At 43.5% G+C, this 26,555-nt stretch overlaps 1 protein-coding gene across 1 annotated transcript in view; it reads right to left on the bottom strand.

Annotated features, from left to right (window-relative positions):
* Window positions 1-26,555, bottom strand: part of ZDHHC2 (zDHHC palmitoyltransferase 2) — an 83,754-nt gene that overhangs the window by 28,761 nt on the left and 28,438 nt on the right. The window contains exons 2-6 of the mRNA XM_075556763.1: window positions 17,626-17,652; window positions 15,955-16,049; window positions 6,185-6,305; window positions 1,988-2,057; window positions 1,126-1,158 (exon numbers count right to left, since the gene is read on the bottom strand). Coding sequence (XP_075412878.1) covers window positions 1,126-1,158; window positions 1,988-2,057; window positions 6,185-6,305; window positions 15,955-16,049; window positions 17,626-17,652 — 346 coding nt within the window. The remainder of the gene's footprint in view (window positions 1-1,125; window positions 1,159-1,987; window positions 2,058-6,184; window positions 6,306-15,954; window positions 16,050-17,625; window positions 17,653-26,555) is intronic.

The raw sequence follows: 26,555 nt of genomic DNA, 5'->3' as shown, positions 1-26,555 counted from the left end.
GACTAACCCGCGGTTCCATCACTGGGCTCAGGCACAGGGACGATGGCGAGGGTGGCACAGGAGCGTGCAGGGTTTCGTTCTTTTGGGCACAGGGTCGTTAGGGATCAGAACCAGCTTGGTGGCACCTAACAACACCGACAACAATCACGTGGAGGACAGCGGAAGCCCCAGTCCGTTGGCAGAGCCCCCCCCCCCACCCCTCATAAGCCTCCATACACTTCCCATGGTCACTGACAGGGTGTGGATAGCCCTACCCTTCACTTCCCATGGTCACTGACAGGATGTGGATAGCCCCACCCTCCACTTCCCATGGTCACTGACAGGATGTGGATAGCCCCGCCCTCCACTTCCCATGGTCACTGACAGGATGTTGATAGCCCCACCCTCCACTTCCCATGGTCACTGACAGGATGTGGATAGCCCCGCCCTCCACTTCCCATGGTCACTGACAGGATGTGGATAGCCCCTCCCTCCACTTCCCATGGTCACTGACAAGGTGTGGATAGCCCCTCCCTCTACTTCCCATGGTCACTGACAGGGTGTGGATAGCCCCGCCCTCCACTTCCCATGGTCACTGACAGGGTGTGGATAGCCCCTCCCTCCACTTCCCATGGTCACTGACAGGGTGTGGATAGCCCTACCCTCAGTCAGGGGCATCAGGGTGCATCAGTGAAGTTAGAGTTAGGTGACAATTAACATCTCAGCATCGGTTTTCCCTTTGACTCATATTAAATTTGGTCTAGCTTTTATTATTTTCTGCTTTCTTTGGGGTTAAAGTTTTTCCTGTGTTTTATTTTGTTACTATTGTTGGTTTTTTTTGGTGGGGGAGGAGTGTTATGATTTTCTTTATATGAAATTCAGGATAGGAAAACATATAGGGAGTTTAAATAAATTAATACTTTTTTAAAGAGATATGGCAGGGGAGGCTGGAGGTAAGTGAGAGATCAATAATAATGAGTACAAAAATGGGGGAAAAGTTCTAAAATTGATTGTGGTAATGATTGCACAGTACATTTTAATATATTCAACAATTGAATTATATGATCTGGGAATTATTATGTCAACAAAATGATTTCAAAAATCTATAAGAACCAGAAACTTGTTTCAATACAGAGTTGTACTCACCATGGGCAATGATGATCCATCTTTAAAATACATCTGAAAACAAAACAAAACAAATCCAATGCCTTTCACAATCTTCATTGTATCAGATTAAAACTACGTATACACCAAGCTATTGCAAAGGTCTTATAGCAACAAAAGCATTAACCTACCTAAAAACTGAGCAACAGTAAAAGCCTCCTTGTAATATAAACACTATTAGAACCAATTTTAATTATTTCCAAATAATAGCATCTTACATTTAAAATATACATGTCTTACAAGGGAAATTTAAAAAAATCATTTTATTGGGGGTTTGTACAATTCTTAACACAATGCTTACATACATCCATTGTGTCAAAAACATAGGTATATTTGTTGCCATCATCATTCTCAAAACATTTGCCTTCTACTTGAGCCCTTAATATCTGCTGCTCATTTCCCCCCGGAAATTTTTTAAAAGTGAAATTATCCCATTTTCTAAAAACAAGCAACCACGATAACATAAATGTCTGTCTGACACACTAAAGAAAGTGCAAAACACCAACATATATTTTTTAAATTTAGACAAAACTTGTCCTTTAACCTGAATCCATAAGCTGCGTGGTGCTGCTCTTGTAGTCTAAGAAACACCCACTACATCTATCATGAAGCCCATTAGGTGATCTTTGTACACACGGAAAGAAGCAGCTAAGTTGGAACTGTTAATAATGGTGCACTTTGCATCAGCCTGAATTTAGGGGGAAGAGACCACTGACGGTGAACCCAAGCCATGCTCTTCTGAATGCAGGTGATGCTGTGAATACTGCCTAAATGATGCCCGTACATCAGAAGACAAGGAGGTAGCCCATGCAACAGTGAGAAACGCAGTAAAAGGTGTTCTTACTTGTCACAGACGGAACAGTGATGGCAACGGTCTGGCTTTATAAGTTGGCATCTGTCACAGTATCGGATAGCTAGGAACAAAAAGCCCCACTTAGCCTTAGGTTTCGCACTGGATTAACAACACAATAAAAAGATCTTCTCATCGATCTCAGACAGTATACTGAATTTAAATTTGGGAAAACGAGATATTTGATGATTTAAATACAAACGTGGGATGACTTGCCTGCAGCCACAGTTCCCTAGGGATGCTTCCAAGAATCAAGGAAGAAGCTCCCGGAGCGAGTATTCTGCGACAGTCTCAACTGTCGGTGGGTTCAGAACGGTTACAAATGCATCCACTTCCACCAGAGTTAAAACAATTCCCCCTTCAAGTAAGTTAATTTATGTCCTATACCCCGGTGAGGATACAATTCCCTTGTACAAATTTATGAACAAATTTGATTATTGCTTAAGTTGGCAGGAAAAAAAATCTCTCATCTTCTCTGTAGGGCATGGTACAAGATTGGAAGAAAGAGTTTTAATTTATGTAACTGAAGACTTGATTCTTCCCTTATACAACTATCAGGAACAGTATGGATGACTGATTTTAGAGCATGTCACGTTACAGGATACAACATCTACCCAAATTATAGGAAATCGATTATTTAATAAGCAGTCAAATAGGATCAGTATGAAACCAATAAACTTAAAGTTCTGAGAAACCCCTTGCAGTATATAACTACCAGATTTGTGTTAGACAGGATGATAGCCCCTGGAAAAGGAAACCATTACAATAAACGAGGCTCCTTGTAGACAAGAAAGCCTCTCTGGAGCTAAGTTCTTCCTCATCCCCTTACAACTTCTCTTTGCAGGAGTCACATGGCCTGCTCAGCTCCTGAATCAGAGTCTCACAAGTACATTCCAAGTATCAAGCAAAGGATGGCAGTCTGAGGCTGTGTGGTCCAGGAGAAATGTAACATGAACAATATTTATAAATTCCCTTGGAGTCACATTAAAAGAAGTAAAGAGAAACAGGTAATATTAATATTACAGTTAATTTTGTTTTAGCAAATATGCCCCAAATATTCCCACTTCAAGCTATAATCAGTAGCAAGATCCCCAGTTGCTATTACAGAGTCGTTTGGTTGTGCGGGTGGTGCAGCACCAGGAAGTGATTCAATCTGCTGTAGGGTGAGTCACTATGAAGCAGAGCCAACTCGATGGCAGCTAGCCACCGGAAGTCTCTGAAACCCACTGTGTGTTCTACATGATTTAGACGTGCTGCATTTTAAGTTCAATAGCTACACAGGCCCGATGTCCACCACGGGCCAAGGGGGTTGAGCAGACTGTGTGACTTGGGGGTAAGAAGGACCTTCAACTGCTCCTGCCTTAGTGCTTCCGGGACTGCATGGGGCTGACCTTGCCAGGCTCCATTCCCCAGAAAGGCACGCAAGCTCTGTAATACATCTGTCGTGCTTTGTGCCAGTTAGCCCAGTCGATGCCTGTAACCAACTTGCCTGATTGCAGCAGGAGGCCACATTTTTGACACCAGAAATATGAAAAATACAAAAGAAATGTGAAACTCAGATTCTATACTAGGCAGTCACAATCCATGGGAACCACAAGTGCATCTCAGGAAATGAGCATAACCCCCTGAGAGGAATGAGTGGTCATTTATTTCTTCAACGTTATGCAAATTACACGAGGAGATGACTGATAAATCCCAAGTGTGGTTGGTTTTAGGAGTAAGAGTAGTTCTGCTATAGTGCATGCTTTCCTCCTTTCCTGATTCAGCATTCTCGAGGAGAACTCGGGCCGAGGAGACCCGAATTTTCCACCTTGTTTGTCATTTACTAGTTTGAGAAATTCAAGCAGTCATCTCTTAAAGAAACAAACAAACCACTACAACTCTGACCCATTGCTATGAAGCTGCTTTTGGCCCAGTGGGCCTGTATGATGCAGTGGAACGGCTCCAGAGGGGTTTCTTGACTGAGTTTCTGGAAGCGGATTGCCAGGCCTTTCCTCCGAGGTGCTGCTGAAGAAGAAACCTTTCGATTTGAAGTCAATTGCCAACTCAGAAACCGCAAAACACCATCTCCTGCTCTAACTCATGGTGACCGTGTAGGTGGCACAGGAGAACTATGCTTTAACAGTTCAACATTGAAAGTGTTTTCAATAGCAAGTTTTTGAAGCCTCTCAAACATACAAACAAAAAACCCACACTCACTGCCACTGAGTGGATGCCGACTCACAGTGACCACGTAGAACAGAGTAGAACTGCCCTGTGGGTTTCTGAGACTGTGACGCTACCGGAATAGAAAGCCCTGTCTTTCTCCCACGGAGCAGCGGTGGTTGTTGAAGAGCCGGCTGGGTGGACCACTGTGCATCAACCCCGCCACCAGGGCTCCTGAGGAGCCTCCGGCAGACTCAACTCTCCAGTCTGTCAGTGAGTAGCTGAGCCCATTACCCACGTAGAGTTCGACTTCCCTTAATGTTCCCTGCTATTCAGACAGGGTAGCCATACATAAATGAGCATAAATACAGCTCCTAGGTGGGACAGAACCTGGGATGCTACATTAACTACGGAAATGGCACTTGCTAATGGGGAAATAATGACAACAGGGTGAAAATTGTGTGAGAGACTCAAGGTTGTGTTCAGTCATGGCTGTGAAGACATACTAATAGTACAAAGATATGAATGAAGCATTTTACATTCTTTTTTATCCTAAGACTCTGAAAGCAATTAAACATTTTACACTGAACGTACATCTCAAGTTGGATGAGCCATGGCTTTCCTGTGTGTGCATCGGACTTGTAATGCTAATTATTTTTAAATCTAACCATCTTATTGGGAACTCTTACAGCTGCTGTAACAATCCATTCATCCATTATATCAAGTACATTTGTACATATGTTGCCATCATACTGTCAAAACATTTTCTTTCTTCTTGAGCCCTTAGTATCAGCTCCTCATTTTCGCTCCCTCTCCCACTGTCCCTCCCTCATGAGCCCTTGATAATTTATAAATTATTATTGTTTTCATATCTTATACCAACCGCTGTCTCCCTTAACCCATGGTTATGTTGTTCAGCCCCCAGGGGTGGGGTGTTATATGTTGATCATTATGATTGGTTCCCCCTTTCTCTCCCCACCTTTACCTTACTTCCTGGTATCACTACTCCCATTACTGTTCTGGAGGGTTTCTCTGTGTCGAGAGGTCTTATCTGTACCTGGGTACATGCTCTGGTCTAGCTGGATTTGGGAAGTAGAATTGGGGTCATGATAATGGTGGGGAGGGAGCATTAAAGAACTAGAGCAGTGGTTCTCAACCTTCCTAATGCTGTGACCCTTTAATATAGTTTTCACTGCTACTTCATAACTGTCATTTTGTTACTGTTATGAATCTGTCAACCCCTGTGAAAGGGACGTTTGACTCCCAAAGGGGTTGCTCCCCACAGGTTGAGAACCGCTGAACTCGAGGAACGTGGTATGTTTCATCGGTTCTATGCTACATCCTGGCTGGCAGGTGAGCCATGTTTTAAAACATTATAAGTCACATGGGGCTAGTTGCTACCATGATGGGCAGGACAGGTAGAAAAATCATCAAACTTCTAGTTGACTTTTGGTGAGCAAATATCAACATAGCCCATGGGCATCAGTTTTGGAAACACTTGGTTAATTAGATGACTGATAAATTATCTACAAAATCTGATTCAAGTAAGGGGTTTATTCATTTATGTTTCAAAATTAGCACTAAGTTTGAGAGATAAGTAAAGAACTTATACCAATATCAAAATTATTTTTACAAAATTTAGAGTTAGGCCTTATATTCCTAAAAAACACGTACAATATTAATTTTTTACTCCAACTAGATATTGTACCCTTACATTAAATAAAAAGGCCCAACAGTCAAACTTTCTATATAAATGCTACTTGGAATGAAGTTTCCGCTGCTCTGGCATGCCCACTGAGTCACAATGAGGCGGGCGGGCAGAACAGACCTGCAGTCAGTCCTGTTTGGGTTGAAATCTATCATCATGCAGTATTGTTATTCATGTTTTCATCCTCTTTATGGAATCATACAGAGGAAGATTCAGTAGCAATTCCAAGATACAAGAAAGTGTGTTAAAATGAGGTGTGACAGGTTCAAATTTACAAATGTGCTTCCATAGTCTCCCCAGCGCATCATTCTGATATTGTTCAAAGGCTGGTCATTTACCTCCAGACATGGTCCTGGTGGAGATGGGGAGGTCTTTGGCTGCTCGCCTAAGAACTTCCTGCTGCGCTTCTCCTCTTGGCTCTCTCTCCAGCAGTTCTTTCTCTGCATAAGAGAGATGGAACTGTGGAATAAATTTAACATTTTAATCAGTTTTTGCAAAAAAAGACAAAGATCCTACACTATGCCTCAACAAGGTACTTATGAAATATAAATAGAAATTCAATTTATTTATATATTCAAATTATTTATTGACCGCTCCTGTGTGTCCTATTGATTTACCAGATGAATTACCAGCTGTTCTTCCTTATTTCTAAATTCTAGGTTGGGCATCATGTGCCTGGTAATGACATTGTTTCCAAATGAGTAGGTAATGTTAATTGTTTTGAAAGTAGAATAAACCACACAAATACATGAGTATACTGGTGGTTCTATTAAAACCGACGATCTTGTCTGGAAATATTTTATTCCTATAAAACACGTGACACCGAAGAAAATGCTGTGATCCTCAATACATGTTAGAGTATCTCTGGAGAAAGGATCTACAAGCTCACACATGTGGACTCTGGAGAAAGGATCTACCAACTTCAGAACATGACTCCTCTGAGCTACAATGCTTGTCTTCATGTCAACTTGAATGCCATCTTCGCAGGGTGCTTCTAGGATGTCCTCAGGAGAGTAGGCGTCCCGGACAATGCTGTCCCTTCTCCTTGATGCAGTCTTCGTCAGGCCCATGTGTGTTTTCTTGCGTTACATGCCACAGTTGTAATTATTTCATTTGTCCTTCATCTGTTGTACCAGAACTTTACTCCAGGGAAGCATGGATCAAGGCCTGCTGGTCTGTGGTTCACAGCCCAATGAGTAACCTGCATGTGACCACGGCTCCTGGCGTGTTCCCCTGTACGCTAATCTAATGCCCCATATTATTAACATCATGTATCAGTATGATACATTTGTCTTACCTAATGAACCAATAGGGATACCATAAATAATGTTCATAATTTTAAAAATTAATGGTTTTTACCTAATACCAGTTTCTCTAGCAGGATCTCATCCGAAGATACCTCATTTACTGTCAAATTCCCAGAGTGTCCTTTTAGCTGTAACAAGACTTCCTTGTTCTGATGCTCCTGACAGTTTTAAGGATTCTTGAATTTTCTGATTTTTGGTCCCCTCATGACTAGATTGGGCGGTGGGTTTTGAAAGGAAAAGCACGGAGGTAAAGTGCCATTTTCAGCCCATCATATCAGGGGTAAGTACAAGCAACATCACAGTTGGGTTGCTAACTGCAAGGTCAATGGGTCAAACCCCTGGTGGTGAAGTGAAATTTCTTAATGTGGCTCTTGTACCCAAGTCTCTATAACTCCCACCAAATGGTTGGGTGGCACTATGCAAAAGGGTGTGTGACACTAGTAGAGGAGATTGGTCAGTGATAGGGGGCAAGTCAATTTTGAAGCAAAGCAAAGAACCCTGAAGATCTTGGAAGAGCACATTCAAGACCTGTGAGAAGTGGTGGAGGCCCGAGAGCAGCTGTCTCACCAACAGTGGCACGGAGACTGAGAGGAGCAGCACTGTGCCTATGGGATACCTTCTTCATATCTATTCTGAGACTGTTGGACAGGGTGGCAGGTGAGCTGGCTTACTGGCCCATGGAGACAAAGGCCAATGGACCATGTGGTTGACAGGCTAGAAAGCCAAGAGAGACTTGGCTGCTGGCGGAGGAGACCAATGACTGTATCCTTACTGTATGCTGCTCCTGACTTGCGGTAATCTATGACCTTCCCTAACGAATCCTCAACCGTGAGTGTCATCTGTAAGTTCTGTGTGGCCACGGCCACGAATTACTGAACCCAGCACAGATGTCGAGTGGTGTGGGAGGAATGGGAGGGACAGTTGGTGTCTGAGTAAGTACACAAGCATAGAGGGTGGAGGTATATCTGGGCCCTGCCCCATGGCCATGGGGAAGCCAGAGGAGGCCAGCTATGTCTGCCATCAACTGTCCCATGGGACAAAGACAAGGCTGTCTGCTCCCATAAAGACTTCTGGTCTGGGAAACCATCTGGAGCAATTCTACTCTGTCTTATAGGGTCACTATGAATTAGACTCTCTGGTAGCAGGGGGTTTATCCTGGACTGCAGAGTACCTACAGAAATGATTTGGAATTCTTTGAGAGGTTTATCTCTTTACTCCATTTATTTATTCACCCTTTTACTTATATCAGTATGAACGAAAGCATATCTATTTTAAACTTGGGATCATAATCCAATGCTACATTCATTATGTTCTTGCTCCAATTGCTCCGAAGGTAGCCACTGGGAGCTTTCAGGCCACTCCAGTGCCCCCTTTGACATATACCCGACTTGGAGATTCTTAAAAAGCATTCCATTACTTTTGGGCACTATAAGATTAGCCCAGGCGTGTCCTCCATATGCTTGCCCAGCCCCAGGCCCAGCTGTTTCTCCTGGAGGCTTCCGTCCTTAACTGGAGAGCAGTAGAAGAAATCAAGATCTGGGCTCAAAGACAGTTTTCTGATGGAAAAACAAAAGACCAAATCCACTACCACAGAGTCTACTGTGACTCCTAGAGACTCTATTTAAGGTTCCCAAGGCTGTAAAGCTTTGTGGGAGCACACAAGTTCAAGTTCTCCCTCCCAGTAGATGGGGGTGTGACTGCCGAGCATGTGATTAGCAGTCCAGCGCTTAATCCGAAGCTCCACCAGGGTAAAAGAGCACATACATTTCCAAGGGCACAGAAACTAAGGAACAGCTGAGATCCAATACAAAGAGAGAGATAATTCACAAAACTGTGTCTCCCTTTTTGCTAATTCTCATTACTACCTGAAATATATGCATTCAACCATAGAATGTTTTGAGTATTAAAGTAGTAACTAAGTTTTCTAAACAACACTCAATACCAGAGGTCTGATAAAACTGGCAATCTTGTAAATTGCTACAATCCTCTTGGGAATCAATTTAGCATGTGAGTTGCATTTCCTTGATCTGATAAAGCTATATCTGAGAATCTATATTATGGCAGTAATCTAAACTTTGAACAAAGCTCCATCGACAAGCCATTAAAGACATAATTTTTAATAATCTGAAAACTTAGGGTCTGCCTAAATACCTACATTGTGATTTTACTAAATTTTTACACATCTCAGTGAAAATAGTATGCTGTTATTCAAAATGACAATAAACCAACTGATGGGCTGTTATGTGAACAAATATTGGAAATTTTCACTATCTGAATACAATTAAGAAAAACAAGTAGAAAACAATTTCCATATGTAAACCAGCTGAGTTAATAAGATGGGATATCTTTTATTGCTTTTTTTGCCTACTCTTCATTTAAAAAAATCATTTTATTGGGGCTAGTACAATTCTTATCACAACCCATACATATATCCATTGTGTCAAGCACAATTGTACATTGGTTGCCATCATCATTCTCAAAACATTTGCTTTCTACTTGAGCCCTTAATATCAGCTCCTCATTTTCCCTCCCCTCCCCACCTACTCTTCATTTTAAAAATATAAGTTTGTACAGTTATATATATTAATTTTTAGTGGGGCCAATCTTATGAACTGAAAAACTGTTTTACTATAAAACAGGTACATTTTAAGTGTCATAGTTTTCAGATTTCTTATATCCCCTCCATATGGAAGATCTACATACTAACAGTTTTATGATACAATCTCTCCCAGATTTTCCAGCTTCATTTTTTCAAATATTTTTAGAATTTGAGATTAATTTATTGTCAATTTAAATCTAAGACGTTCATCAATTAGGTGTTATCTCCAGATTTTGCATTTCATTAGTGGAACCATCTAAGATTCTTAAACAACCAAGCAAAGGCTTTCCCTCAATCCCTGTCCCTATAATAGTGAGTTCTATGCTCTTTTGATCATGTATCCTTATTAGTAAATAGGAAAAACAGGCACTACAAATATATGCTTATTTATGCATTTATAGTTCTATATTTGCTATATTGCAGGAGCTTTGAGGTGTATGTACTAGTCTACATGCTGGGCTGCTAACGGTAAGGTCAGCGGTTTGAAATCACCAGCACCTCCACAGGAAACAGGAGTCTCCAGAAGTCCACAGGGAAAGTCCTACCCAGTCCAAGAGGGTTGCTTTGAGTCAGAATCGACTTGATGGCAAGAAACTTGGAATAAGTTTATATTATGTATATTGTATGTCATGCTCAAAAAAACATTAAAATTAGAATACAAGTAGAAAAACCAAACCCATTGCCATTGAGTCGATTCTGACTTCAGACAACTTCCTGTGTTCCAGAGTAGAACGGCTTCGCAGGATTCCCTTGGCTGTACTCTGTACAGAAGGAGATTGCCTGGCCTTTTTCTCCAGAGTGCTCTTAGGTGGGTTCGATCTGCCAACTTTTAGGTTAGTCGTTAAGTACAGATACAGCAGAAATGTCACTATTTTTACCCCAAGCGTCCATTAACGTCCCGAACACACTGACTTCATTGTGGTACCCGCTCTGCAGATTCGAATGTGGATACAGTGAAGAGCATCACTTGCATGTTCCGAAGGACTTCTGTTTGATCTCAGTCCTCTCTAACACTAGCTGTTGATATCTTAGGATAATTGCCTAATCTTTCATAGTGGTTGCTTTCATCTTGAAATCATAATAAATATATGATTGTGAAGTTGTATGAACTGAACAATCTCTGTATGCATTTTGGAGGAACTTCACCCAACAAAGCCTGGTCCTGCTATCCATTCCTATCATGAATCTGGACAGTTCCTTCTACACGGCTGCTAGTTGTTGTTAGGGGCCAATGAGTCAGTTTCTACTCATAGTGACCCTGCACATAACACAAGCAAACACTGTCTGGTCCTGCACCATCATCACAGTTGTTGTGCTGTTTGGTCTATGTGGTCGCCCTGTTGCTCATCCGCCTGTTGAGGGTTTGCACACTGCTGCCTTTCTACTGAACCGAGAATGATGTCATTCTCCAGGCACTGGCCCCTTCTGAGCACGTGTCCAAAATATACGAGGTGAAGTCTCATCATCCTCTCTTCTAAGGAACACTGGCTGGACTCCTTCCACAACAGATTAATTTGTTCTTTTGGCAGTTCGTGACATTTAAAAAAATATTCTCTGTCAATCCATACTTCTTCTGCCGCCTACCATATTCACTGTCCCCCTCCCACATCCATATGAGATGACTGAAAATACCAGAGATTGGGTCAATGTGCACCTTAGTCTTCCAAGTTACATCCTTGCTTTTAACTCTCTCAATTCTATAGTAGTCTTTTCATGTTTCCTTATCATTTTATCTTTCCATTCTCTCTAAGCATTATTTTGACACCTCTATTTCCTGAAATCTCAAATCAACTCACCTTTCTCATTGTTCTTACTAAATGATCTCATATACATTTTAGAAATTAGAAGTCATCTTCACTTCCTGCTGAAATCATAAACGTAAACATCCATCTTTACCCAAAACTTCTTTCCTACGTTCTCTTGATCATTCAAGTGTCTCTTATGGGTGAGACACTGTTCTAGACCGTGACGATGGGGTGGTCAACAAAACAGATAACATGTATCCCCCTTCTAGAGCTTACATCCTAGTGATGGGCCACACAAACTATAAAGCAATAGTAAATGAATGTTCAATATGTCAGATGGTGATAAGTGCAGTGGTGGAAAGAGCAGAAAAGTAAGGTACGTAGGGCGTGCTAGGAGATACATAGGGATACATAAGGTACGTTGGGCATGCCAGGAGATACACCGGGATACATAAGGTACGTAGGGCATGCCAGGAGATACACAGGGATACATAAGGTACATAGGGCATGCCAGGATACACAGGGATACATAAGGTACGTAGGGCATGCCAGGAGATACACAGGGATACATAAGGTACATAGGGCATGCCAGGAGATACATAGGGATACATAAGGTACATAGGGCATGCCAGGAGATACACAGGGATACATAAGGTACGTAGGGCATGCCAGGAGATACACAGGGATACATAAGGTACATAGGGCATGCCAGGAGTGGGTTTTCTGTGTATACAATGTGCTTGTCAAAGGCCTCCATGACCAGACAGCATTTGAGAAAAGGAATGAATGCAGTTATCTGAAGGAGCTGTATCTCAGGTTAACAAGGACAAGTGTGTTTCAACGCTCTGGAAACAGGAACATGCTCTGCACGCTGATGGAACAGCAGAGAAACTAGTGTGACTGAGTCAACATTAACTAGAGACAAGAGAGCCTGGGAGGTGGTTTGGGCCAGGCCGTGTGGAACCTTTGAAAGCCCAGTCAGGGGTTCGGCTTCATTCTGAGCGAGCTGAGGTATCATTGGATAGTTCTGAGTGGAAGCGTGACATGATCGGTCCTGTGTTTTGAAAGAATCACTTTGGCTGCCGAGGTGAAACTACACAGAAGAGGGCAACCACAGCATCAAGAAAGCCTGTTAGTAAGCATCTGCGCAAGTGAGAGATGACGGGGACTTGGACCAGCCACGGAGGGGAATGGGCCCCTCGTGTGGCCATCTCCTGAGGTCACAGACTGTAGACTAGATTCTGTGTAGAGGATGCAGTGCGGTGGCTTCTGTGAAGGGAATGAAGGGATCCTGAGTCCGAAGCCATCCCACGCGTGACAATGACAGTGTCTCCCTGAGAGCCTGACTGAGGGCAAGGATGAAAAGAGGGGTGCATCTGAGGAAGAACAACTAGGAGAGTGAAGTGCTGGGACTGGGAGGAAAAGAGCGCGTTCAATCACAGCTACCAAACTTCTGGCTTCAGTGGAGAGAGAGATGGCCTGGTATCAGGTTAAAACTACAAGCAGTAGATGGACGGATCACAGGGTGGGGCAGGATTTTGATGATTTTGTCTTCATGTGTGTTGCGTTTGAAGTGTCATGGGTTGAATAGACCCACTGCCATCAAGTTGATTCTGACTCGGGGTTTCTGAGGCCATACATATTTACAGGAGCAAACCGCGTCCTCTTTCTCCCTCCGAGTGGCTGGTGGGTTTGAGGCACTGACCTTGTGTCACCAAGACGTCCCGCAGAAAGTTCACAACTATGTACAGACTTGGGAGTTGCTGACACGGAGATGCTAGCTAAACCACAGCGTGAAGGAAAGCACCCAGGCGAGAACTTATTTTCCCTCCAATCCGAAAGTAGGACCAGATGGAGGGAAGAGAGATGAGCTATAGAAGGAAATCCAGATTGGGGAGGACAAAAAGAGAGAGGATAAGAAGAAGTGGAGAGGGGACAAAAGACTATAGCTATTCATTTTGCGTCAGTATTTTGTTTTTAATGTTCTTTCCCAGGTCACATGACCTATTTATTGGCCTGTTTTTGGCAACAGTTGCAGGTCAAACGGATAACTTCAGGAAGCAATCTACAGTGTTGTCTAGAGCTTTTATCTATTTATTTTGTTTAACTTGGCCTGCTATCACCCTATTATTACCATTGGTAGTAAAATTTATTGCTATTCAAACACATGGACTGGATTAAGGGCCAAGAGGAAAACATGAGTAAGGCGCAATCCTTTGCTCCTAGAACCACTAACCAGGATAAGAGACTCTGAAACAAACAATTAACCAGAGGATCTTTACAAAATGCAATCCGATGACATCAGTCTCTTAAAAACCTTCTCTGGCAGAGATGGCTACTCGTCCACCCAAACCCATTCTTCCCTCCCGGCGTAGTGAGCAACATGGCCATCGAAATAAAGACTTATGATTCAGTGGATGTTGGCTTTGTCAAGACGTGTAAACGTCAACCTCTTGGTAAAGCCTTTTTCTTGTGTATTGATATCAATATAATCTGTATGTGTTAAAAAACAAAACTCAAGACTTCCATGCAAGTAGATCTAGTTACTCCCATAACAAGTTACAGCCTCAGAAACCCATCGGACAGCTCTACTCTGTCCCTAGGTCGCTATGAGTCCGAGTGGATCAGCGGCAGTGAGTTTGGTTGGTTTGAAGTGGAGGTGAGGACTTGGAACACACATTACATGGGCCCTCGAGAGACGACAGGACACAGATAAGGCTGGGGTCCCAGAACGCCGGGTTCAGAGGAAAGGCTATTCAAGAGGGCTGAGTACTGACTAGGAGTGGAGGCTGACCAAACCTGGTGAGAGGAAAGGGGTGGATGGTCTGATGCAGTGCAGCCATCCTGAACGTCCACAAGAAGCATTCGATTGAGATGAGAGCTGACAACACAAAACGCATCCGTAGCTGGCTGCTAGAAAGGTGGGGTGCTCCCTTATTTCCCACAGTCTCGACAGACCAGGAATGTGGCCAGCACCCCCTCAGTGGCCGATGACAATCCTCCAGCCCCCACCCCACTGCCGCCAGCCCCACCTGAGGACAGAACCTCACCCTCACAACTCAGGCTCTTGGTGCACCGTCCCCTCCCCCCACCTTATCAGACCAACAGAACGTAAAGAACTGGACAAATGGCCTATATCCTCGGTCATCCCTGGGAGGCCAAGAACAAAGTATCCTTAAAGGGAATGATATTTACTTCTCTTGTTTTCTTCAGCCTTCTAGTAGGAATGTAATTATGAGAATTAGAACTAAAAAAACCCAAAACAAACCCCAACCTGCACTGCCTTCAGGTCGATTCCAACTCCCAGGGCCCTGATGAGCCGAGCCGAACTGCTCCGGCATTCCTGAGACTAAAGCTTCAGGGGAGCAGCCAGGGCGTTGGGATCGCTGACATAAAGGTTAGCCGGCCACCTCCTAACTCCTCATGGCACCACCACGGGGACTTCTTTGTTGCCAGCTAGTAGCCGTGGTAGGAAAACTAAGAGGGACCTTGGGGCGAAGGCTGCACATGGCCAAGCAAGACCGAGGAAGCCTGGTCCCTGACAGCAGTGGCTATCGGCAGACCATATGAACGCGCAGAGGATTCGTGTAGATTGCTGTTTCTGGTGCCTAAAACTAGAACAGTTGTTAGTCGACATCAAGCACGAACCATTGTTGTCGCCCAGGGCAGGCATCATGCCCATTCAGTGACAATTACACATGAAGCTTGTCAACCTGCCCGCGGCATCTGCCCTGGTGGCACTCGTGAGTAAGCAATGACCCACGATCCCTGATGGCAGAGGTTCCATCGGAAACCCGATGTCGGGTCGGAACGGACTCGATGGCGCAGGTAGATCGCTATTTATCTACTCGCCGCTCCACCCGCTTGGATGTCTAATTTTAAAGTAGAAATGGAACCCCAAACAGATTTAATACTCAAAATGCAATACTCATCCAGTGCAAAAATACTATTTGCCAAGGGAAAATTCAATTATTTACTAATAAACACATTAAAAAATAAAATCAGCCTGTAATAAAATCATGTCATATGATCATGATTATTTAATACATTCATATGTACCTTAATGTCATAGGATTTTATGGAATAAAATATGTAAATTTGAAAAAATGGATATTTGGTATTTTGAAAAATTTAATAGCAATTTTCAATTTTTCTAATGATTACAATACTGTCATTAAATAATGCACATGCAAAATCATCCAATAAATCAAACCCAGGGCCATCAATTCATTAATGACTCACAGGAATCCTACCTTGAATCAGAGCACGCAAAAAGTCTAGCACATTCATCAGCCAAAGCCATGTCTTAGAGTAAACTTGATGTCCATAGGGCTGTCCTAGCCCCTGTCTTGCCCTGAGTACACTATGAGGCCTGTCTTTGGCTGGGTGGGGGTGGGGGGTATAACCTTTTGGTTAGCAACTCAGCACAAACTGTTACTCATCTTTTTTTTACTTACTTCTTTCGAAGGATTCATTGGTAATGTAAAGATAGTTTTCCAGTATGACCAGATAAACATCGCAAAAAGTAGGTGATAAGCAATCAGGCACAAAACTAAAATAAAAGAAACACAATTATTGCAATGGAAAGAGGCATCTAAAATCATATCATTCACAAAAGATCAGCTTTCCTTCCAATGACCAAATTACTAAGTATCATAAATTATAAAAGTCCACTCACCTTATAGTGCAATAAGTACCGATAAGTACAACTCGACTAAAGCTAAGAGTTACAAAAACAATACTACCTTAAACTCCCGGTCACTGAGTTGATTCTGACTCATAGCGACCATACAGGACGGGCAGAACTGCCCCTGTGGGTTTCTGAGACTGTCATGGTTTACAGGAGTAGAAAGTTTCTCCTTGCTCTTGAGGGAAGCTGCTGGTTTCAAACTGCTGACCTTGCAATTGGTAGGCCAGCTCATAACCCACTAAACCAAGAGTGTAAAAGGAGAACCCTCAGTGATGCGTAATTAGATCTATGTCCAGGTACAGAACTCTCCCATGTGATGTAGGCAGGTCGACCTGTCGGCAAATGGCTGAAGGGACTACTTTTCCTGAACTGTAAAATCCATTAATTACACTGGAGATATTTAAAGGAAAACATAGCATTAAATACACGTTAAGACATACGGGCTTTAAGATTTTTGTTTACTGACATGCATGGCAAAAGCAGTTTCTATTTGAGGAAGCCATTTGTCGATTTGCTTATCAGAGCTAATGGCCTTAATTGATTTGAATGACAACATATTTAAACAGAAACCATCTGGACAAGAAGAGATTTTCCCCAATGAGGGCTCAAGCGCCTTATTTAGCACATGCACAATTGCTAAAAAGCGTTCTGAATACTTTTTCCAGGTATAAACACACACGTGTGGTGTTTTGAATCCTGAGGTACTATAAGCATGTAAAATATTGTTTATGTAATACAATCATGATTATCTGAGACATTCATATGTACCTTCATTCTGTAGGATATTATTAAATAAAATATGCATACTTGAAAAAGGATAGTTGGTATTTTGAACAATTTACTAACAATTTTTAGTTTTTCTAAGGGCTTTTACTAAATAATACACACAAAATATTATCCCATAAATCAAACAATTTGATGATGACTCACAGCGACCCTATATGACAGAGTAGAAGCACACAGCAGTGTTCCCAAGGCTGTAGTATTTATGGAAACCGGCCGCGACATCTTTCTCCCACAGAACTGCTGGTCGATGCTAATGACAAGCCTTTCAGTTAGCAGCCCACTGCTTAACCCAGTGTGCCACCAGAGCTCCCTAGTCACCCTACACAGTATTTCAATCAGCATGCGATGGCTAGAGCTGGGACTGCTGGCCAGGAGTGGCCTGGGCTGCTCGGTAGTAATACCTGGAGCGGGAGCATAAGATTGTGTCACTTCGGTGCCGCAAAGCCAGGTGAACGTTTGGCACATTCATGGCTGCTCCCGGGCAGAGCTCTCTGCGAGAGCCTGCTAGAGTGCAGTCTAGGGATTACATTCTCCTTTCATCCCTCAGTTCCTCAAAGAACAATATATTCATTCCAACCAAATCTAAATGAATCACATTTAATTTTCCAAAGTAGTTCTAACATCTTATATCTACAAGGACAACATATTTTACCTTGTTCTCCAATGTTTTCCATGGACACTGTGGAAACAAAGAGAAAGAGAGGCAATAAGTTAGATGATGCTCACGGCAACTGTGCGGCCTGACAGAGACCTAGGGAACTGATACTTAAGTAGGTGAAGAACTTGGCTTCCCATCAAACCACTATTCTTCAAATATTAATTCAACTTTCTTCCCCAAAGCTGAGCACCATGCAGAGAGAGGGGGTGTGTTGACATCCAGCCAGGCCTCCAGTGTGTACATTAGCTCTGGCCTCTTCCCAACAAGCAAAGCAAGGCCCCCGGAGCATGCCCCTTGTGGGCCATATTCCTTATCAATTAGCCTGCAGATTTCCTTTCCAGCTACAGAGCGCACATAAAAGCGTTCTTCTCCAGGACATGAGCTTTCCAGAGATATTTATTGCCTTTTATAACGTGGCGGCCACCTGGCTACTCTTCAGAATAAATAAATTATAGGGTTCATGCAACACATTTTCCCCCTCAAATTTCTGTAAATACAAATCCATCTGCCAGTCACTCTGATTCCTTCCTACTGCATAGTCAGGGGCCCAGATCACATGCTGGGGAAATGGCCATCCCTGGCTTAAGGGTTCGTGTAAGTGGCGACAAAAGCACAGGTAGGTTAGGGAAGGGAGGGTGAGATGAAACAGGCTGGGCCACGACCTTGTACGCAGTAATTTGGACACGTTCCCTGCCCTGGGTGCCGCTCAGCTTCCCAACTGCCCCCCCCACCCCCTGGAATGAAGGGTGTGAGAGGTTTGGGCCTATCTTGATGATTCTTAGAGGACGTTTGTGGATTTTTGCTCTAGGTGCTGCTGTGTGGTCGCCCCACGTGTGTCAGACTGGACTCCTCAGGGTTTCTGCGACTGACTTCTTGGAAGTTCGTTTCCAGGCCTTTCTTCTGGGGTGCCCGGGGGTGGACTTCATCAGCCACTTTGAGGATAGCTGCCCATGTTCCTTGCTGGCGTCGCCCAGGGACTCCAGCTTTTTGCAGGGATAACCTATGCAAGGCCTTTACTCTGGGACGAAACTTCACTGTCGAACGGGGCACTGCAGCAGAAGCGAGTGTGACCGCAGGTTTAGGAGAGCGGCCCCGGCCATCAGTCGATGGCTCCGAGAACGAGGACGTGCATTCGCCCTCTCTAGCTGCTACCTGGGGAGCCCACGTCCTCCACATGCAGCCACCAACAGAAAAGCCGGCGACTGAACTTAAATGATTGCGTTGCCAATCCCTCTTCAATGTACCCTTTTAGCTCAAATCACATGATCTCCAGATTTCTCATCAACCTTGACCTGCCTCAGGTGTCTCCGAGCTTCTCACCAGGCGTTTAACAGTCCTGGTCCCCAGAACTGGACAGGTAGGCACAGGTGATCTTGGACTCACAGCTGGCCAGTCACACAAGTTTGCTTGCAAATCCGACGCTAGAGCCAGAGTTCATTTTTCTCTTGGACTCTTTGAGTTGGTTAGCAAGGACTCAAGGCAAACATTTAAAGTACACCAAGCCCACTTTTGATATCTGGCCCTCCCACCACCGCTCTGCAGATCTCAATTGGCATCAATTTCCTTGTCCTTGAAAGCGCCCCAGAGCACACTTTTTCCCTGGATCAAGATGTCCGCTCCTCCAATGGGGCCCGAGGAAGTGGAAGAGCAATTTGACTGGATGTGTCCCTCTGTGGGAGGATGGCCCTTGGTGATGAAGCTGGGGCTGCTGGTTCAAAGACGTACGACTCTGGCAGTCAGAACGGAAATCGGGCCAAAAGAATGGCCCTTGAGAAGAGTTCGGTGAGCATGGGCTGACCATCTTTTCACTTGGGTTGCACTATCCTGGCTGGGTGAGTCGTCCAATACCTCTTTTTTTGTTTTTTTAAAAACATTTTATTAGGGGCTCATACAACTCTTATCACAATCCACACATATACATACATCAATTGTATAAAGCACATCTGTACATTCTTTGCCCTCATCATTTTCAAAGCATTTGCTCTCCACTTAAGCCCTTTGCATCAGGTCCTCTTTTTTTCCCACTCCCTCCCCACTCCCCCCTCCCTCATGAGCCCTTGATAATTTATAGATTGTTATTTTGTCACAGCTTGCCCAAGACCTCTTTTTAAAGTCATTTTGTCACTTCCAGTTTGTGTTTCACCACATGGACGTCAAAGCTCACAGGTGTTCCCTTCTTCAATTAAACCAGCTATCTCAGCCTTATGGCTGAATTGTGTCCACCTAAAACGGGTCTACTTGACCAGGCCGTGAGTCTCAGTCTCAGTCTCGGGCTCTTAGGCTCCCTTTGGTGAACTGATAAAATGATGACATGATCCCGTTGTAAATCCTAACTTCTGTGATGGGGAATGAGGCCCAATGATGGCATTATGTTAATGAAACAGGATGCAGTCTACAGGATTAGGTTGTATCTGAGCCACTCCATTTGGGGATATAAAAGAGATTGATCACGGGATAGATCCCCCACAGGACCCCCAAAAGAGCTGGGTGTGGAGCATCTTCTTAGATCCAGGGCCTCTATATGGGGCACCTCCCAGAGACGTGGCTCTCAACCTTACTGAAGCTGGGACCCTTTCAAACAGGTCCTCATGTGGTGGTGATCCCAACCATAACATTATTTTCATTGCTACTTCATCACTGTCATGAATCGGGTAACCCCTGTAAAAGAGTCGTTTGATCCCCAAAGGGGTCACAACCCACAGCTGAGAACCGCGGCTCCTAGAACCTGAGGAAGACACACGGAGATCTCTCAGGAAAGCTGGCCCCCAGATGTTGTAGGGAAACAAGGAATTTCCTCCAAGGCTGAGAGACAGACAGACAACTGTCCGCTCTACTGGGTACGCTGAACCCACACGCCAAGACTCCCAAAGCATCAGAGAATAAAGGTCTGCTTGTTAAAGGCATCTACTACCTGTGGAATTTCAGTTAGAGCAGCTCTGCATAGCTGAGACACACAGACACATATGTACCGACATTTACAGAATAAATGTTCAAAAGGAAGGCTACATCGATTTCATTCCCCTTGAGCCCATGCAATTTCCCATAACTAGCACATTTTATCAGTTTTCAAAAACTATGTCAACAAGCAAAGAAAAGGAACAAAGGGGAAATACGTACACTATTTTAGTATTAATTTCTCGAGTTACCAGTGAAACTAAACTTATTTTCAAAACACCATGGCTGGTTTTCCAATGTGTTCTAAATAATTTGCCTCTTGGTCTATTTGATTTTTTACTCAGTGATTCATGAGAGCCTTTTCTAGATTACAGAGAGCAATCTTTATCTACTATTATACAAACTGCAAATCACACTCTGTGTGCCTATTTTCAAATGATGTAATTAGTACTGGCCAAATTTCTAACTTTTCATTGAGTAAATAACGGTACCAAACCTTCATCCGAATCCCTGGTGACACCGTGAGTTAGCCTCGGGCTGCTAACTGTAGGTTGGCGGTTCAAACCTACCAGCCACGCCGTGGGAGAAAGATGAGGCTTTCTACTCCCATAAAGAGCTATCGTCTCCGAAACTAACAGGGGCCGCTCTACTCTGTGCCATAAGGTTGCTCTAAGTTAGAAGCGACTTGCTGGCAGGGAGTAAGAAATGCTTTACCTTGGGTTCACCTAGGTTCCCTGTAGGCTGGCCAAACTCAATGGCAGTGGGTTTGGTTCGGGTTTCCGTAACAACATGGAGACGGTGGACGGCCCTTATACAGGCTACAGTCAGCCCTACTCAAACACTAACTTCCCTGGAGCAGGGCCAGGCCTTGCTGATCCCTCTGCACCTGTACAGAGAATTCTGCTGCACTGATATCGCGGCAGGGTGGGGGTGGGGGGTGGGGGGCGGATAAACAGTAAATCTAGAATGCAGATAGATTCATTGCTTTTTTTGTAAAGTCGTGTCGTTGCAGAAACGTGCTCAGCATAAACAAAAAAGGCGGCGTCCGTTCTAAATACAGAATTACGCTTAGACTTAACAACTTCATTCTTGAGGCAGCGTTCCGCTACTGGGAGTGCTCTTAAAAGTGAGAAGCTTCATTTTGGATGTGATACTATCTGTTTAACGTACTGAAGAAAAACAAGTACGTAAGGAGAAGACTGAACTTACACAGGCCCCCTCAAAGGAATCTGCTCTAAGGAAGAGACCGGAGTAATTACCCTGACATGCTTACACACTGGTGCAGCTAGTGACTGTAAACAGAAACCTTCGCAAACCTGTGAGTCATGATCCTAATTTGCATTTTTAAAAATGTATTTACCTAATTTTATTTTAGGAGCCCTGGCTTACACCTGGGGCTGCTAATAACCACAAGGTTAGCAGTTCGAAACCAGCAGGTGCTCCTGGGGAGAGAAATGAGGCTTTCTACTCCCGTAAAGGTTGAGAGTCTTGGAAACTACAGAGGCAGTTCTACTCTGCCCTATAAGGTTGCTGTGAGTCGGAATCGATTCCAGTGACGACAGGGACTAAGTCAACGTTTATCTTGGGTTAGCTTAGTTTCTTTCAGGCTCGTGGCCCACACTGAAAACGTGATGCTTTAGAGATTTCGATGTAATGTCCAACATCCCTCCTGCGCCCCAAACTTGTACGTAAGTAACAGTGCTGCAGCTTGCACTAGCTAGGACTCTGACTTGGTAAAAGACCCTCAGGAATACCTACAAAATTTCTGTTGTTCTTGTTGTTGGCACAAATGCTATCAACGAAGAGAGCAAGTGGGAATGGTACGTTATTACTATAGTTACCAAGGATGTTGTTTACCAACAGCACAATCAAGGCCTTTAAGAATGACACGTAGGAATCTGGTATGACCAGTATCATCATAGAAGCTGCCAACTTCATAGTGGCTTGAGTTGCCCATCCTTTTTGTCTAGCCACCTTGTGCCCACCCCCACCCCCCTCTTCTGGAACCATTCCGCAAAGAAACAGAGTGGTCATTAGCAGAAAGGCCATCCGTGTGGAAACAATAAGGGTGAACTTTTTTTGTCGTAGCACCGATGTACCTTTCAGAGAGCATCCGTGTGTAAACTACCAAAGAGGTTCAAGGCAAAATGCTCGTCGAGGCTTTGGGTGAGAAAGGCAACCTTGGGAAATCTTCACAAGAAAAGAAAGAAAAGAATTTACCCAGTCCAAGGAAAACTGGGTAGCAAATACTCTGTGAACCGTGGGACTGTAGCTCGCAAAGGCTCACGTGCAACCCAGGCACACTGGGAGAGAGAGAGGGCGGTGCGGGGTAGGTCAGTCCATGGAAAACTGCAAGACAGGAAAGCACGACAAAATGCCCCTTGATCCAGCGGCTTCTTCTCTTCTTCTTTCTTTCTTTTATAGGGAAATACTGAAATTCATTTACTAGGTATGTATCATATAACAATTTGTGATAAGTTTTGCATCTTCAGGGTGCACATGAAAAATCACAGTATATGCATAGTCGAGAAGCAAAAGATATCAGACAAAAAACCTTATAGCTATTTGCATTGCCAAAGTTTTACACCCTTTCCAAATCATTTTTCTCCCATTTTATTGGGATCTCTTACAGAGATTATAACAATCCACAGTTCATTTAGAGCGAGCATGATTATACAATTGCTGCCACCACCATTTTCAAAACATTTTCTTTCTTTCCTTATTTATTTTTACTCATTTTATTGGGGGCTCATACAACTCATCACAATCCATACAATTGTGGAAAGCACATTTGTACATTCACTGCCCTCAACACTCTCAAAATATTTGCTCTTCACTTAAGCCCCTGGCATCACCTTCTCATTTTTCCCCTCCCTCCCCACTCCCTACTTCCTCATGAACCGTTGATAATTTATAAATTATTATTTTGTCATATCTTACATTGTCCAACATCTCCCATCACCCACTTTTCTGGTGTTCGTCCCCAAGGAAGGAGGTTATATGTAGATCCCTGTAATTGGTTCACTCTTTCCACCCCACCCTTCCTCCACCCTCCCAGTATTGCCACTCTCAGCACTGGTCCTGAAGTTATCATCTGTCCTGGATTCCCTGCGTTTCCAGTTCTTATCTGTACCAGTGCACATCCTCTGGTTTAGTCAGATTCGTAAGGTAGAATTAGGATCATGGTGGGGGAGTGGGGAGGAAGCATTTAAGCACTAGAGGAAAGTTGTATGTTTCATTGTTGCTACAGCCTCATCTCCTCCTCGAGACCCTTCTGTTAAGGGGGTGTCCAGTCACCCACAGATGGGCCTTGGGTTCCCCAATCTGCACTCACTCACAATGATTTGATTTTTTTGTTCTTTGATGCCTGATACCTCGTCCCATTGACACCTCATGATCACACAGGCTGGTGTGCTTCTGCCATGTGGGCTTTGTTGCTTCTGAGCTAAATGGCCACTTATTTACCTTCAAGCCTTTAAGACCCCAGACACTATATCTTTTGATAGCCGGACACCACAGCTTTCTTCACCATATTTGCTTATGCACCCACGTTGTCTTCAGCAGTTGTGTCGAGAAGGTGAGGATCATAGAATGCCAATTTAATAGAAGAAAGTATTCTTGAGTTGAGGGCCAGTGTCCTACTGCTACCTTAATACTAAACCTATAAATATATGTAAATAGATCTATTTCCCCATCCTCTTATATAAATATACTTGCATATGTACATGCCTTTATTTAGACCTCTATAAATGCCCTTTGCCTCCTAGCTCTTTCCTCTACTTCCTTTGACTTTCCTCTTGTCCCATTCTCATGCTCAGTCATCATTTGGGTTTCAGTAATTCCTCTTGGTAATATTACCCTTAATCATGCCCTACCAGGCCTCCCACACCCTCCTCACCACTGATTTGGATCACTTGTTGTTCCCTTGTTCCTGGGTCTATTAACACCATTACCTTTCCCCCCACCTCCCCTTCTCCCTGTCCCCCAGAACTGTCAGTCCCCTTGTTTTCTCCTCCAGATTGCTCATCCAGCCTATTTTATTTAGACAGACCTGCCATCTTCTTTCTTCCTGAACTCTTTGATGTCAGCTCTCCTTAATCCCCTCTCCCCACCCTACCCCCAGGAACCCTGACCCCACCCCACACCTTCCAATGTATCCCTTCACCTAAAATTCTGTTATTCGTTCCCCTCTAGCGGGGTTATACGGTCATCAATGTTATTGGTTCCCCATCCCCACCCCCCTCCCTCCGTGTCCCCAGGAAATCCTTACTCTCATTCCTATTTCTGAAGGGTTTATCTATCTTGGATTTCATGTACCAAATGACCTTAATTATACAGGTCTCACAAGATTAAAGAGGTAAAACTAAAACCATAATAGTAAGGGGAGGAAATAGTAAAGAACTAGAGGGTAATTATGTGTTTCATCACCCTATGATCCGGCTTCTTTGAATGAAACACTTTAAATTGACCACTCCCTTCCCCTCTTTTGCATTCATTATGGAGTAACCATTTAATTCAAGGACTAGGAAGCTTATAGCCTTTGAGCTAAACACATCTAGACATCTGTTTAGTAGATAACGTTTTATTGGATAAGAGCCACGTCCACTTATGTACATGGCGGTTTTACCCTAAGATGCTGTTGAACAGTTGCCACAGACACACCGTAGCTTGCAGCCCCAGATATTTACTACATGACCCTACAGACATTTACCTGTCTTTGAATATATAAAAAAAACAATCAAGCAAAACAAACAAACCAGTTATCACAAGTTGATTCCAACTCATAAAACTATAGATGTCAGAGGAGAAAGGTATCCGTAGGATTTCCAATGCTAATTTCTTGGAAGTAGAGAATCAGGCTCTTTGACCAAGATGCTCTGGCTGAACTGAAACCTCCAACCTTGCAGGCAGCAGCCAGAGATGCTGTTTTCATAAAACCACATGTCAGTTTAGCAAGTAAATATTCTAAACAGAAGGTAGGTGTTGATCTTTTATATCAGTTCTTTAACAGAAACCAAACTCACGGCCGTCCAGTTCATTCTGACCCAGAGTGACCCTCCATTAGGGCAGAACTGTCTCTGCAGGTTTCTGACACTATCGCTCTTTCTGGGAGTAGAAAACCTCAGCTTTCTCCCGAGGATTGGCTCGTGGTTTCAAACTGATGACCTTGTGGTTAGCAGCCCAATGTGTAACCAGTGTGCCACCAGGGCTCCATGGGCCGGGCTTATTGTTTACTGTAAGTTACTAAGAATTGTAACTTGAAAAATTAGTTACAAACCATTCTTTATTTATATGCTAGAATGAAAACAGTAATAAAAATTGTTGTCAAACTCTAAAAACCCAACTACAAATAACCTTATTCAAATTAAAGTCGTTTATATTGCCATATTATTGTGTAAGGATGATATCAAGTCTTTTCCCTAAAAAGCCCTGGAAACATTAGTGCCTGCTTAGTCTAAAGTGATCGGATCCAATCTTTCTTAAAGGCAAGTAACCATTTCCAAGATTATTGCAATTCTCTGTTTTTCCCAACTTATTTTCTTTTAGAATGTGGGTCTTAGATAAATGTGGGTCTAATAAAACCTCTCCCAGGACCGCTTGTCCATAAGTGCAGTCTCATTTTTCTGTTCCCATCACCCATTCACAGGAAAACTGATTTTGTTATTTTTTTAACATTTCATTAGGATCTCTTACATACATTATTACAATCCAAAGTCCCATCAGATCAAGCATAATTGTATAATTAATGGCATCATCATTTTCAATACATTTTCTTTCTTCTTGAACTCCCTGATATCAGTTCCCCTTTATCCACTCCCCTCCACAACCCTATCATTCCCTTGAACCCTTATTATGATGATGTGTTGTTTGTTTGCCATAACTTACACTATCCCAAGTATCTATTTACTTAAAATTTTGATCGACGTTCCCCTTGAGGGGCATTATATTGTCCTCATTGCTATCAGTTTCATCTCAACTCAGTCTCTGCCCTCAGGCTGCCCATTGCATCCACCACCAAGCCTCCCTGG

This window comes from Tenrec ecaudatus, chromosome 8, assembly GCF_050624435.1.
Source record: "Tenrec ecaudatus isolate mTenEca1 chromosome 8, mTenEca1.hap1, whole genome shotgun sequence".
NCBI lineage: Eukaryota > Metazoa > Chordata > Mammalia > Afrosoricida > Tenrecidae > Tenrec > Tenrec ecaudatus.
This window is presented reverse-complemented; position numbering and strand designations above follow the sequence as displayed.